Here is a 10,918-nt window from a genome sequence, read left to right as displayed (position 1 = left end):
TCAGTTTTTGATGAGAGTGGAATTGGAGTCAATTTGCTCTTCCTGGATAGGAATTCGGCAGCTCTGTGGTTCTGAAAGACAGATAACCATCATCATCATCATCTAACAACAAGATGAAGAACAACAAAGAGGGAGAGGGAGAGGGAGAGGGAGAGGGAGAGGGAGAGGGAGAGGGAGAGGGAGAGGGTACAGAGTAGAACAGGGCAGGAACCTGCAGGAAGGCTGCAGAGGGACTTTTCCTGAGGGTGGCTAGAGCCAGGCCAAGGGGGAATGGTTTGAAGCTGAGGCAGAGCAGGGTTAGACTGGAGCTGAGGAAGAAATTCTTCAGGAGGAGGGTGATGAGAGTCTGGAACAGGTTGCCCAGGGAGGCTGTGGCTGCCTCCTCCCTGGGGGTGTTCAAGGCCAGGTTGGATGAAGCCTTGTCTAGAAGTGTCCCTGCCCATGGCAGAGAGGTTGGAGGAGATGCTCTCTAGGGTCTCTTCCAACCTGAGCCATTCTAGGACTCTAGGAAAAGGGAATCCAGGGACTGCTCAAGGGTCATGGGGGTCTTGGTACCTCTGAGTGCTATTTGGCTCAGTGCTAGGAAACCTCAAGCACAGGGAGCACTGAGAATACACTTGACCATTGCTCTGGGAATGGAAGAGAAGGCAGCTGTGGGCTGCCAGGCTGCCACTTGACTCAGCTCTTCTCACTCAAACCTTGCCTGTGTTTGTAGAGGACTCTTCCAGACAGTTCCCTTTCGATGCAGACAGAAAAAAACCCCAAACCCAAACCACAATGTACTCTAAATTTAAAGACTGTTGGTTCTGGATTCCCTCTGTACTGAAGAGGATTCCCTGCAGAAAAACCATTTCACCATTTTTTTTTGGGGGGGGAGAGGGGGATGAAGATCCTTCTGCATGGCAACAGGAATGGAACCCCTGCTCTGTAAGAATGCAAACTCAAGACATTTAACTTCTAGTGCCCCAAAAACTAAACAGAGGATCAGCCACAAGTGCAGATGCCAGGCAAGGCTTCACTGTGACTGAAACAATAATCCAGGTTCAAAGAGGAGCTCTAAGTATTCTCTCCCCTGTGTATTTGTCCCCCCAGCAAAACCAACTCACGCTGAAGGTTGCTTCTGCAAGGCCTCTTCTTGCTCTGGTCTTTGGCTGCTTGGACAACCAGCAGGAGGATGGAGATGCCACTCACCAGAAGCAGTATCAGACAGATGAGGATGAGGGATAAAGAGCCTGGAAGAAAACAAACAAACAAACAAATACACCAAAACCAAAGATTGATGGATCCAGCTGGAGTTTCCATGGCTTCCCAGCTTCAGAAGAAGGAATCTGCTGTCCCCAGCATAAGGACATGGAGCTGCTGGAGGAGGTCCAGAGGAGGACACAAAGATGATCACAGGGTTGGAGAACATCTTCTGTGGGGACAGGCTGGGAGAGTTGGGGCTGTTCAGCCTAGAGAAGAGAAGGCTCCAGGGAGAGCTTAGAGCAGCTTTCCACAGTAGCTGAAGGAGGCTGGAGGAGTGCTGGGGAGGGACATTTGACAAGGGCTTGGAGAAATAGGAGGAGAAGAAATGGCTTGGAGCTGGGAGAGGACAGATTTAGACTGGAGAGTAGGAAGAAATTCTTTCCAGTGAGGGTGGGGAGACGCTGGAACAGGTTGCCCAGGGAGGTCATGGATGTCCCCTCCCGGAGGTGTTCAAGGCCATGGCCAAGACCCTTCCATGGCTGGAATGTTGTGCATGTCTCCCTGATCTACAGACAGGGCTTGTGAGGAAGAGTGGTTTCACTTCCAGCAAAACCAGTTTCAAGTGAAAATTCCTGAGCAGCTCCAGTAAACAGAGAGACTAAACTTGGCCATTGCCTCTCCTTACCCCAGTTGGTTTCTGTGGGGCTGCTCTCTGTGTCCAGGCAGATGGAAGGACCCAGGCTGGGTCTGGATGGTGAGGAGGTTGCTGTTGACATGTTGTCCTTGTGGTCAGTGGTGGAAAGGTTCAGAGCAAGTGTTGCACTCTGAGGGCTGGCCGGATGTGTGGCATGGTTGCTGCACACAGCATCAGTTGTTTGTGTTCCTGCTTGCAGTGTGGTTTTCCCAAGAAGGCTGCAGCTGGAGATGGAAAATAAATTAGTGCTCTCTTGCAGACAGCTCAAGAGTGACTTCCAAAGGGATCCCTATGGAACAAGTGAGGGAACTTTCTAATCCTTGCTTTAACAGCAGGAGCTTAGCTTCACCTTTCCTAGAGTCTACAGATATGGAAAAAAACAACCAAACTGGTTGAAGTTATCACTGGGTTAAAAAAAGAAAACCCCAACCCTGATCCTCTGTTTCTCTTAGCATCTCTACATGTCACAGCCTTCAAGTACATTTGGCAAGGGAACCTTCTCATTAAAAAAAAAAATAAAAGCTGAGGAAAATTTTGTTGATGTAGGTGAAGGGAGGAAGGGTAGGAGGCAGAGAAATGCTTCAGGTCAGTACACAGACTGCTCAAGGCTGCTGAGAGTCACAAACAGGACCAGGGAGGGGGATTCTGCCCCTCTGCTCTGCTCAGACCCCACCTGGAGCACTGCACCCAGGTCTGGTGCAGTTTAAGAGGAACATGGAGATGCTGAAGCAGAGCCAGAAGAGGCCACAAAGATGATCAGAGGGATGGAGAACCTTCCCCCTGTGGGGATAGGCTGAGAGAGTTGGGACTGTTCAGCCTGGAGAAGAGAAGGCTCCAGGGAGACCTTAGATCAGCCTTCCAGTACCTGAAGGAGCTCCAGGAGAGCTGGGGAGGGACTTTTGACAAGGGCCGGGAGTGAAAGGATGAGAGAGAACGGATTGAAACTTGAGGAGGGCAGATTGAGACCCAAATCATTCCATGAATCCACAAGGAACATGGTTTCATTGCACCTACTCCAGGTTTACTCTACACACAGCCACCTGGGCACCACCTGCTACAGAAGCAAACCCCCAAATGCTGCTCTGACCCTGTCAGGATCAGTGCTACGTACTTGGTCCAAGGCTGACAGTTTTCATTTTGCCCCAGGGAATAAGATCCTTCAGGACATGGTGAGCACACTGGGAAAAAGAAAGAGGTAGAGTTTGAGGTCATGCCAGTGACACGGTGAGTACAGCAATAAGCTTATAGGAGTAGCCCAGCTTACAGAACACCCCCAACAAAATCCACCACCCCCCCCCCCTAAATCACAGTCACTGGGTCAGAAGTGATGCAACATTCTTGGTAGTGAGGGTGGGGAGACCCTGAAACAGGTTGCCCCTTCCCTGGAGGTGTTCAAGGCCAGGCTGGATGAGACCTTGAGCAACCTGGGCTGGTGGGAGGTGTCCCTGCCCATGGCAGGGGGGTTGGAACTGGCTGAGCCTTGAGGTCCCTTCCAACCCAAACCATTCTGGAACCTATGAAGAGCTCAATGGTTCATTTTAGTCTGCAGCTGGGAAGATTTCCTGTTCTCCCTGCTGGCTCATTGTGGACTCAGCTCTCCAGAGAAGGGCCATGAGGATGAGCAGAGGGCTGGAGCTGCTCTGCTATGAGGACAGACTGAGAGAGTTGGGGTTGTTCAGTCTGGAGAAGAGAAGGCTCCCAGGAGACCTTCTTGTGGCCTTCCAGGATCTGAAGGGCGCTACAAGAAAGCTGGGGAGGGACTTTTGAGGGTGTCAGGGAGGGATAGGACTGGGAGGAATGGAATAAAGCTGGAAGTGGGGAGATTCAGGCTGGATGTTAGGAAGAAGTTCTTCCCCATGAGGGTGGTGAGAGACTGGAGCAGATTGCCAGGGGAGGTGGTGGAAGCCTCACCCCTGAAGGTTTTTGCAGCCAGGCTGGATGTGGCTGTGAGCAACCTGCTGTGGTGTGAGGTGTCCCTGCCCATGGCAGGGGGGTTGGAACTGGCTGAGCCTTGAGGTCCCTTCCAACCCTGACAATTCTCTGACAGCAAGGAGAACACCAAGATTTCTCAGCAAGGATGTGCGCAGTGCCCCTGCTCTGACACTTGTGTGGAGACAGCAATGAGATCAATGAGAAAGGCTTTTACATGAGGGGAACCAACCACCTCCTCTGAAGTGGAAGCAAGAGTCTGAGACATCGCTGCCTTACCACTTCCTGGTGTGGTCCCCACCACGGGCATGTAACCTGCACGGCACCTGCAGATCCTGTCAGAGGTCATCTCACACTTCTTCACCTCCACACTGCCCTTCCCTAGCAGCAGAATTCAGGGTGAGTGACAGACAAGGAAAGAAAGAACAAAATAAATTACCCAGTGCCTCCCTGTTGTGTGCAAAACCAGCTGCAGAGAGCAGAGTCCAGCAGCAGCTCACAAAACAGCAGACTCCAGGCAGTGCCAGACTGCTGCCCTTTGAAGGCTCTGCCAGCAGTACCAACCAGGACCAGCCCAGGAGGGAAAAGCTTCTCACTCTCTACAGCTCCCTGAAAAGAGGTTGGAGTGAGGTGAGGGTTGGGCTTTTTCCCTTGTAACAAGTGATATGAGGAGAGGAAATGGCCTTGAATTGCACCAGGGGAGGTTTAGGCTGGACATCAGAAGAAACTTCTTCACTGAAAGGCTTCTCAAAGACTGCAAAAAGCTCCTGAGGGAGGTGGTTGAATGCCCAATTCCAAGAGGTGTTTAAATGCCCATCCCTGGAGGGTGGTGAGACACTGGCACAGGTTGCCCAGGGAGGTGGTGGAAGCCTCATCCCTGGAGGTTTTTGCAGCCAGGCTGGAGGTGGCTGTGAGCAACCTGCTGTAGTGTGAGGTGTCCCTGCCCATGGCAGGGGGGTTGGAACTAGAGGATCCTTGAGGTCCCTTCCAACCCTGACAGTTCTGTGATTCTGTGTAAATTCCCATTCCCAGAGGAGCTTAAATCCCCACCCCTGCAGGTGCTTCCATCCCCACCCCTGCAGGTGCTTCAAAGCCACAGAGCTGTGGTGCTGAGGGCCATGGTTTAGCACCAGCCTTGGCAGAGTTAGGGAATGGTTGGAGGGGATGATCTTCAAGGCCAAGGCTCAGTGATGATCTTTCCAACCCAAATGGTTCCATGAATGAGGTCAGCTACTGAAATGCTGACCCAGACTTTGGACTTGCTGGTCTCTATGGTATCAACCTTGCAAAGATAACAAAGCACATGGGGCCTGCTTCCCCCCCTAGGGTGTGCATCAAGGAGTGACCACTCTGGAGCTGACTCACAGGTGTCACAGACTGTGCAGCTGTTGCAGAACCTGTGGCTGTGCTCACTGCTGAAGTGTCCATCTCGACAGGGCCTGCAGACTGTGTCCTCCGTCGCAGTGCAGCGGAACTGCATCCCTTCACCTGAAAGAAAGAGCACCTGGTTGCTCTCAGGAGGGAACCCTCCTCATCTTCAGGTATCTGAATGAAAGAGTGGCCCACAAAGTGACATTGCCACTCACCACTCTGACTGAAGATGTTCAGCAGGTGGAGACATGGCCAGGATCCCTAAAGCTTTGGAACCCAGAGCACCACTGCAAATGAGGCAGCTAAAATGGGCTAGCAGGAGCCTGGTGACTTGCTGAGAGCTGAGGCACTGCCCCAGCTGACTCAAAAGAGCAACCTGGGCTAGTGGAAGGTGTCCCTGCCCATGGCAGGAAGGTTGAACTAGATGAACTTTAAGGTCCCTTCCAACCCAAACCCTTCTATGAATCTAAGCTAACAGTGAATTTGGAAAAGGAACCAGGAATGCTCCTTCTGCCTCCCCAGCTGCTCTCCACAGACAGCTTGAATGAGCAGAGGCTCCACAGCTGAGCTTGGATACCTCCTTAGCACAAACTGGGTTTCTGCTCCATTCTCCCACTCTCTAGGTGAACAATAAGCACCAAGTCATAGATCCACAGAATGGGTTGGGATGGAAGAGACCTTCAAGATCATCCAGTTCCAACCCCCTGCCATGGGCAGGGACACCTCCCACCAGCCCAGGTTGCTCAAGGCCTCATCCAGCCTGGCCCGGAACAGCTCCAGGAAGGGGATATCCACAACCTCCCTGGGCAACCTGTTCCAGTCCTCACCACCCTCACTACAAAGAATTTCTTCCTTATCTCCAGTCTAAACCTACCCTCCTCAAGCTTCAATCCATTCCCTCTCATCCTATCACTCCAAGCCCTTGTCAGAAGTCCCTGCCCAGCTTTCTTGTAGCCCCATCCAGGGACTGAAAGTCTCTTGGCTCAGTCCTTCCATTTCTGAGTCATTATTAACTGCTGCCACAGACTTGTCTGGTGCCCAAAAACTATGCAGCACACTTCTACACTCTTACTATATTACAACGAGGAAGAGACTGTGATGAAATGTTTCCTCAGCAGCAGCAAAAAAAAAAGCCTGATAAAAGTTCTTTCAGTATAAAGAGGAAGAAAAACCTACAGAGATAAAAGATTTTGCTATCTGCATGCAAACATCCTTTAAATGGGGTTTGGAAACCCTCAGATTTAAGTACTGTGAGGATAATGCAATAAAAACTGCCTCAGGTCTTAAGTGGGAAGTTGGATTTATTCCAGCTGGTGTCTTTGAAGCTCACAGCAGTGCCATCAGTTCATACCAGATCTGCTTTTGTGCAGCAGACTCATGGATAGAGAGAGCAACTCCCCTGAAAGAGGCGCAGAACACCCCAGGCAAGATTTGAAGTTGCAGCTTAGACCCTTAGAGCTACATTTCAGTATCTGAAGGGAACCTACAGGAAGGCTGGGGAGGGGCTGTTCAGAAGGGTCTGTGGGGATAGGACGAGGGCCAATGGTCTGATAATGGAGCAGGGCAGAGTTAGGGTGGGCATCAGGAGGAAGTTCTTCACAATGAGGGTGGTGAGACACTGCACCAGGTTTCCTCAGGGCTGTGGTTGAATGTCCCTGGAGACATTCAAGATCAGACTTGATGTGGCCCTGGGCAGCCTCATCTATCATAGGAGCCCCTATTACAAGAGGGCTATGGACATGCTGGAAAGTGTCCAGAGAAGGGCCATGAGGATGAGCAGAGAGCTGGAGCTCCTCTCCTATGAGGACAGACTGAGAGAGTTGGGGCTGTTCAGTCTGGAGAAGGCTCCAAGGTGACCTTCTTGTAGCCTTCCAGTACCTGAAGGTTGGGGAGGGACCTTTTAGGATGTCAGGTACTAATAGGACTGGGGGGGATAGAATAAAGCTGGAAGTGGGGAGATTCAGGCTGGATGTGAGGAAGAAGTTCTTCCCCATGAGAGTGGTGAGAGCCTGGAATGGGTTGTCCAGGGAGGTGGTTGAGGCTCCATCCCTGGATGTATTTAAGGCCAGGCTGGATGAGGCTCTGGCCAGCCTGATCTAGTGTGAGATGTCCCTGCCCATGGCAGGGGGGTTGGAACTGGCTGATCCTTGTGGTCCCTTCCCACCTTGACTGATTCCACAATTCTATGATCATAGAAGCATAGCATGGCTCAGGCTGGACCTCATTGATCATCTCCTCCAACCTCCCCAGCACAGGCAGGGACACCTCTCAACTAGACTCAGCTGCTCAAGGCTGCCCAGGGAGGTGGTTGAATCCCCATCCCTGGAGGGGTTTTAAAGAGGCAGAGATGTGGTGCTGAGGCTTAGCTCCAGCCTTGGCAGAGTTAGAGAATGATTGAGATCATTTCTGACCCAAAGGACTCTGAGTCTCCCTTTTCTCAGCTCACACTCAGTGAAAAGGCACCAGAGACACATTAAGGAAGCTGAGCCCCACAGAAGGTGTTCAGGATTGTGCAGCTCCCACAGAGAGAACTCTCCTAAGGTTAGGAGCTTACAGAACTAATCCTTGCCAGTCTAGATTGATAGAAGGCTCCTCATCAAACACTTTATCTCCAACCTTAAACTTCCTAGACTTGAATATTTCCACCCAGCTGCTTTCCAGCCTCTATAGGGGCTAGAAACCAAGAGCTGCTACAAATATCTATGCCAAATATAACCAAAATCCAGGGAAAATGACTTACCAGGGGGACAGTCCTTGCAGCACTTCCCACCATAAACGTGTTCATGTTCCTTGCAGTTCAACCCCAAGCAGGGGCTGCTGCTGGCTGCCAGCAGCAAGAACAGGAGAGCAGAAAAGGCTGAGTAAAAACCTACAGCTCCCATGGTGCAGCCTCTGCTCTCCCAGCCAAATCCTGCCTTAACTGCTGGCAAACTCTTGGCCAAGTGTTTCTAAACCTGCTGGTGACCAGAACAAAATTCATGTGTCAGGCACTGGGAAATTCCCAGCAGGTTTTCCACGCCCCCATCCTTTTACCCCACACCCTACATACCTAATTTTGGGGTTTTGGGGTTTGTTGGTGGTTTGGTTTTTGTTTTGGTTTTTTTTTTTTCCAGCTCACAACTCAAAAAAAAAAAAATCATAGGCAGAAAGACAGCAAGCTGAAAAGATTTAAAGATTTCTATTTATAGCCTTAAAAGCAGAGTGTCTCCAGCCAGGTACAGACCTCTCCATGCACAGAATTAGAGCCTTCAACACCAGGAGAACTCCAAGAGAGGATCCTGCTGGTTGTGAAGAGTATTAAAGCAGCTCAGAGGCAAGATCTGAAAACCTTTACAGATAAGAGCTATAAGTAAAAGGAACCTACCCCACCCTCCCCTGCAGTCAGCAGGGACATCCTCCACTAGAGCAGGTTGCTTAGAGCCTTGTCCAGCCTCACCTTGAAGATCTCCAGGGATGGAGCCTCAGCTACCTCCTTGGGTGACCTATTGCAGTGTTCCACCACCCTCATAGTGCAGAACTTGCTCCTCACATCCAATCTAAATCTGCTCTTCTCTAACTATTGCCTCTCATCCTATCCCTGCAGGCCCTTGCAAACAGTCCCTCTGCAGCTTTCTCACAGTCCCTTCAGGTTATTGGAAGGCTGCTCTAAAGTCTCCCTGAGCCTTCTCTTCTCCAGGCTGAACCCTGTCTCCCTCAGCCTGTCATCCCCACTCTGCACCAGCACCCCATGTGCCTCTGCCTGTTGGGTGCTGAGATTTCAGCATGCCTGGGATTCAAGGTGAGGCTGGACAAGGCTCTGAGCAACCTGCTCGAGGGGAGGATGTCCCTGCTGACTGCAGGGGGGATTGGATGGATGAGCTTTGGAGGTCCCTTCCAACCCAAACCATTCTATGATTCTCTGACTAATGCAGCAAACTCATTTTCAGACAAGATTAGCAACTGAATGCACCCCTAACAGTTCTTTCCAAACCCTACTTCAATTTCTTCATCCTCTGAATGATTTTTGTTCCCACTAACAATCCTAAAAGCAGCAACATTTCCAAAGCATGGAGGAAAAAAAAAATATTTAATGAAAAGAGATTTATGTGTATATATAAAAAAAAAGACTCTGATACAAGCTGTATAACAAAACCAAAACACCTCTCCCTAAAAAAAGAAAAGAAAAAAAAGAAAAGGAGAGAATATTGGAAGATTGAAACAGAGAGCAATATTTCTATTTACATTATAATAAGAGAATAAATTTAATCAAATATAACATCTCACTTGGATTTTTTTTTTTCAGAAAGAGGGTTTGGGGTTTGGTTTTAATTCTTTACAGTAAAGATGGAACCAGAGCAAAAATAAAATGTTCTCTTTTTAGACAGTAGTGAATATGACCCTTCTGTTACAAGATGCTTTTCACAGATAACCAAAAAACCCAGACTGATTCCAAAGCTTCCCAAGTGCTGACTGCATGTTGCAGTTGGAAAGCAGAGCCAGTGTTTCCCCCAGCTTCATCATCATCATCATCATCAACCCGCACAAAAGCAAGCAGTTAAAATCAGTTTTAACAATGAATTTAAAGGTAGGTAGTAACCATACTTAAAGGAATCTTAGTCATCCTGTGTGAGCTGCCCTAGGTGATCCTGCTTTGGCAGGGGGGGTTGGATGATCTCCAGAGGTCCCTTCCAAGCCCAGACATTCTGAAGGGATCCTACAGGAAGGCTGCAGAGAGGACTTTTCATCAGGGTGTCTAGAGACAGGCTAAGGGGGAGTGGTTTGAAGCTGAGGCAGAGCAGGCTTAGACTGGAGCTGAGTGCTGAGAAGTTCTTCAGTAGGAGGGTGGTGAGACTCTGGAACAGGCTGCCCATGCAGGTTGTGGATGTCTCCTCCCTGGGGGTGTCCAAGGCCAGGTTGGATGAGGCCTTGAGCAGCTGAGTCTATTTACGAGGCATCCCTGCCCACAGCAGGGAGGTTGGAGTTGATGATCATAGAATCAGTCAGGGCTGGAAGGAACCACAAGGATCATCTAGTTCCAAACCCCCTGCCATGGGCAGGGACACCTCACACTAGAGGTGATCTCTGAGGTCCCTTCCAACCTGAACCATTCCATGATCCTATCCAACATCTTTAAGACCACAAAGAAACCTTCCCTGCTGTTTCATTTTAAGATGAAATGTGATTTTTTTTTTTTCCTAAGACAGAAGCAATCTCAAGTCCCTCATATTCTAGGTGCAGTCACAAACACAAAACCTGCCACTCCAGAACCAGTTTGCTTTACAAAATAGAGGAGAGAAAAAGTTTCTCTAGAACAGAGAGGTTGGACCAGATGAACCTTGGGGTCCCTTCCAACCTGGCATTCTATGATTTAAAATAAAAGTTCTTCCCCACACCTCCCACTTCAGTGAGAGAAGAAGACCTTGTACTCATTCTCAACACATCAGTAGGTTGAGAAGCTGGAAGATCAGCCAATCACTGCATCATTCCACAACCTGGCTGACCCACAACAGTCCCCTTCAGCCAACATCTTTCAGTGTCACTTTCTGTTTCCACAGATCAGCAGCTACGAGGGCAACAAAGAGTTGAATATTCCAGAAGCCTCCACCCAGTTATGCTCAGCAGCTGAACCTCCAGTTGCATTCACTGCACAAACTGATGCAAGTCCAGTACATGTCCTGTTCTTCAGGGACTCATTTTTGCAACCCCCTCCCCACCACCACCTCACACTGAAGGCTGCAGATCTATGTATGGACGGAAGGT

General features: G+C 49.8%; 1 protein-coding gene across 1 annotated transcript; it reads right to left on the bottom strand.

Moving 5' to 3' along the window:
* On the bottom strand, positions 1 to 8,061 carry TNFRSF4 (TNF receptor superfamily member 4). Its single transcript, XM_054394829.1, has 7 exons — positions 7,920 to 8,061; positions 5,174 to 5,296; positions 4,088 to 4,189; positions 2,991 to 3,057; positions 1,871 to 2,103; positions 1,107 to 1,232; positions 1 to 71 (listed from the first exon to the last, which is right to left on the bottom strand). The coding sequence occupies exons 1-7, from the start codon at positions 8,059 to 8,061 to the stop codon at positions 1 to 3; spliced, it is 864 nt and encodes a 287-aa protein (XP_054250804.1).
* Between the last annotated feature and the right edge of the window lie 2,857 nt (positions 8,062 to 10,918).

The sequence above is a fragment of the Indicator indicator genome, chromosome 32 (genome assembly GCF_027791375.1).
Source record: "Indicator indicator isolate 239-I01 chromosome 32, UM_Iind_1.1, whole genome shotgun sequence".
Taxonomy (NCBI): domain Eukaryota; kingdom Metazoa; phylum Chordata; class Aves; order Piciformes; family Indicatoridae; genus Indicator; species Indicator indicator.
The sequence above is the reverse complement of the archived record's forward strand: the minus strand, read 5'-3'. Positions and strand labels throughout refer to the sequence as shown.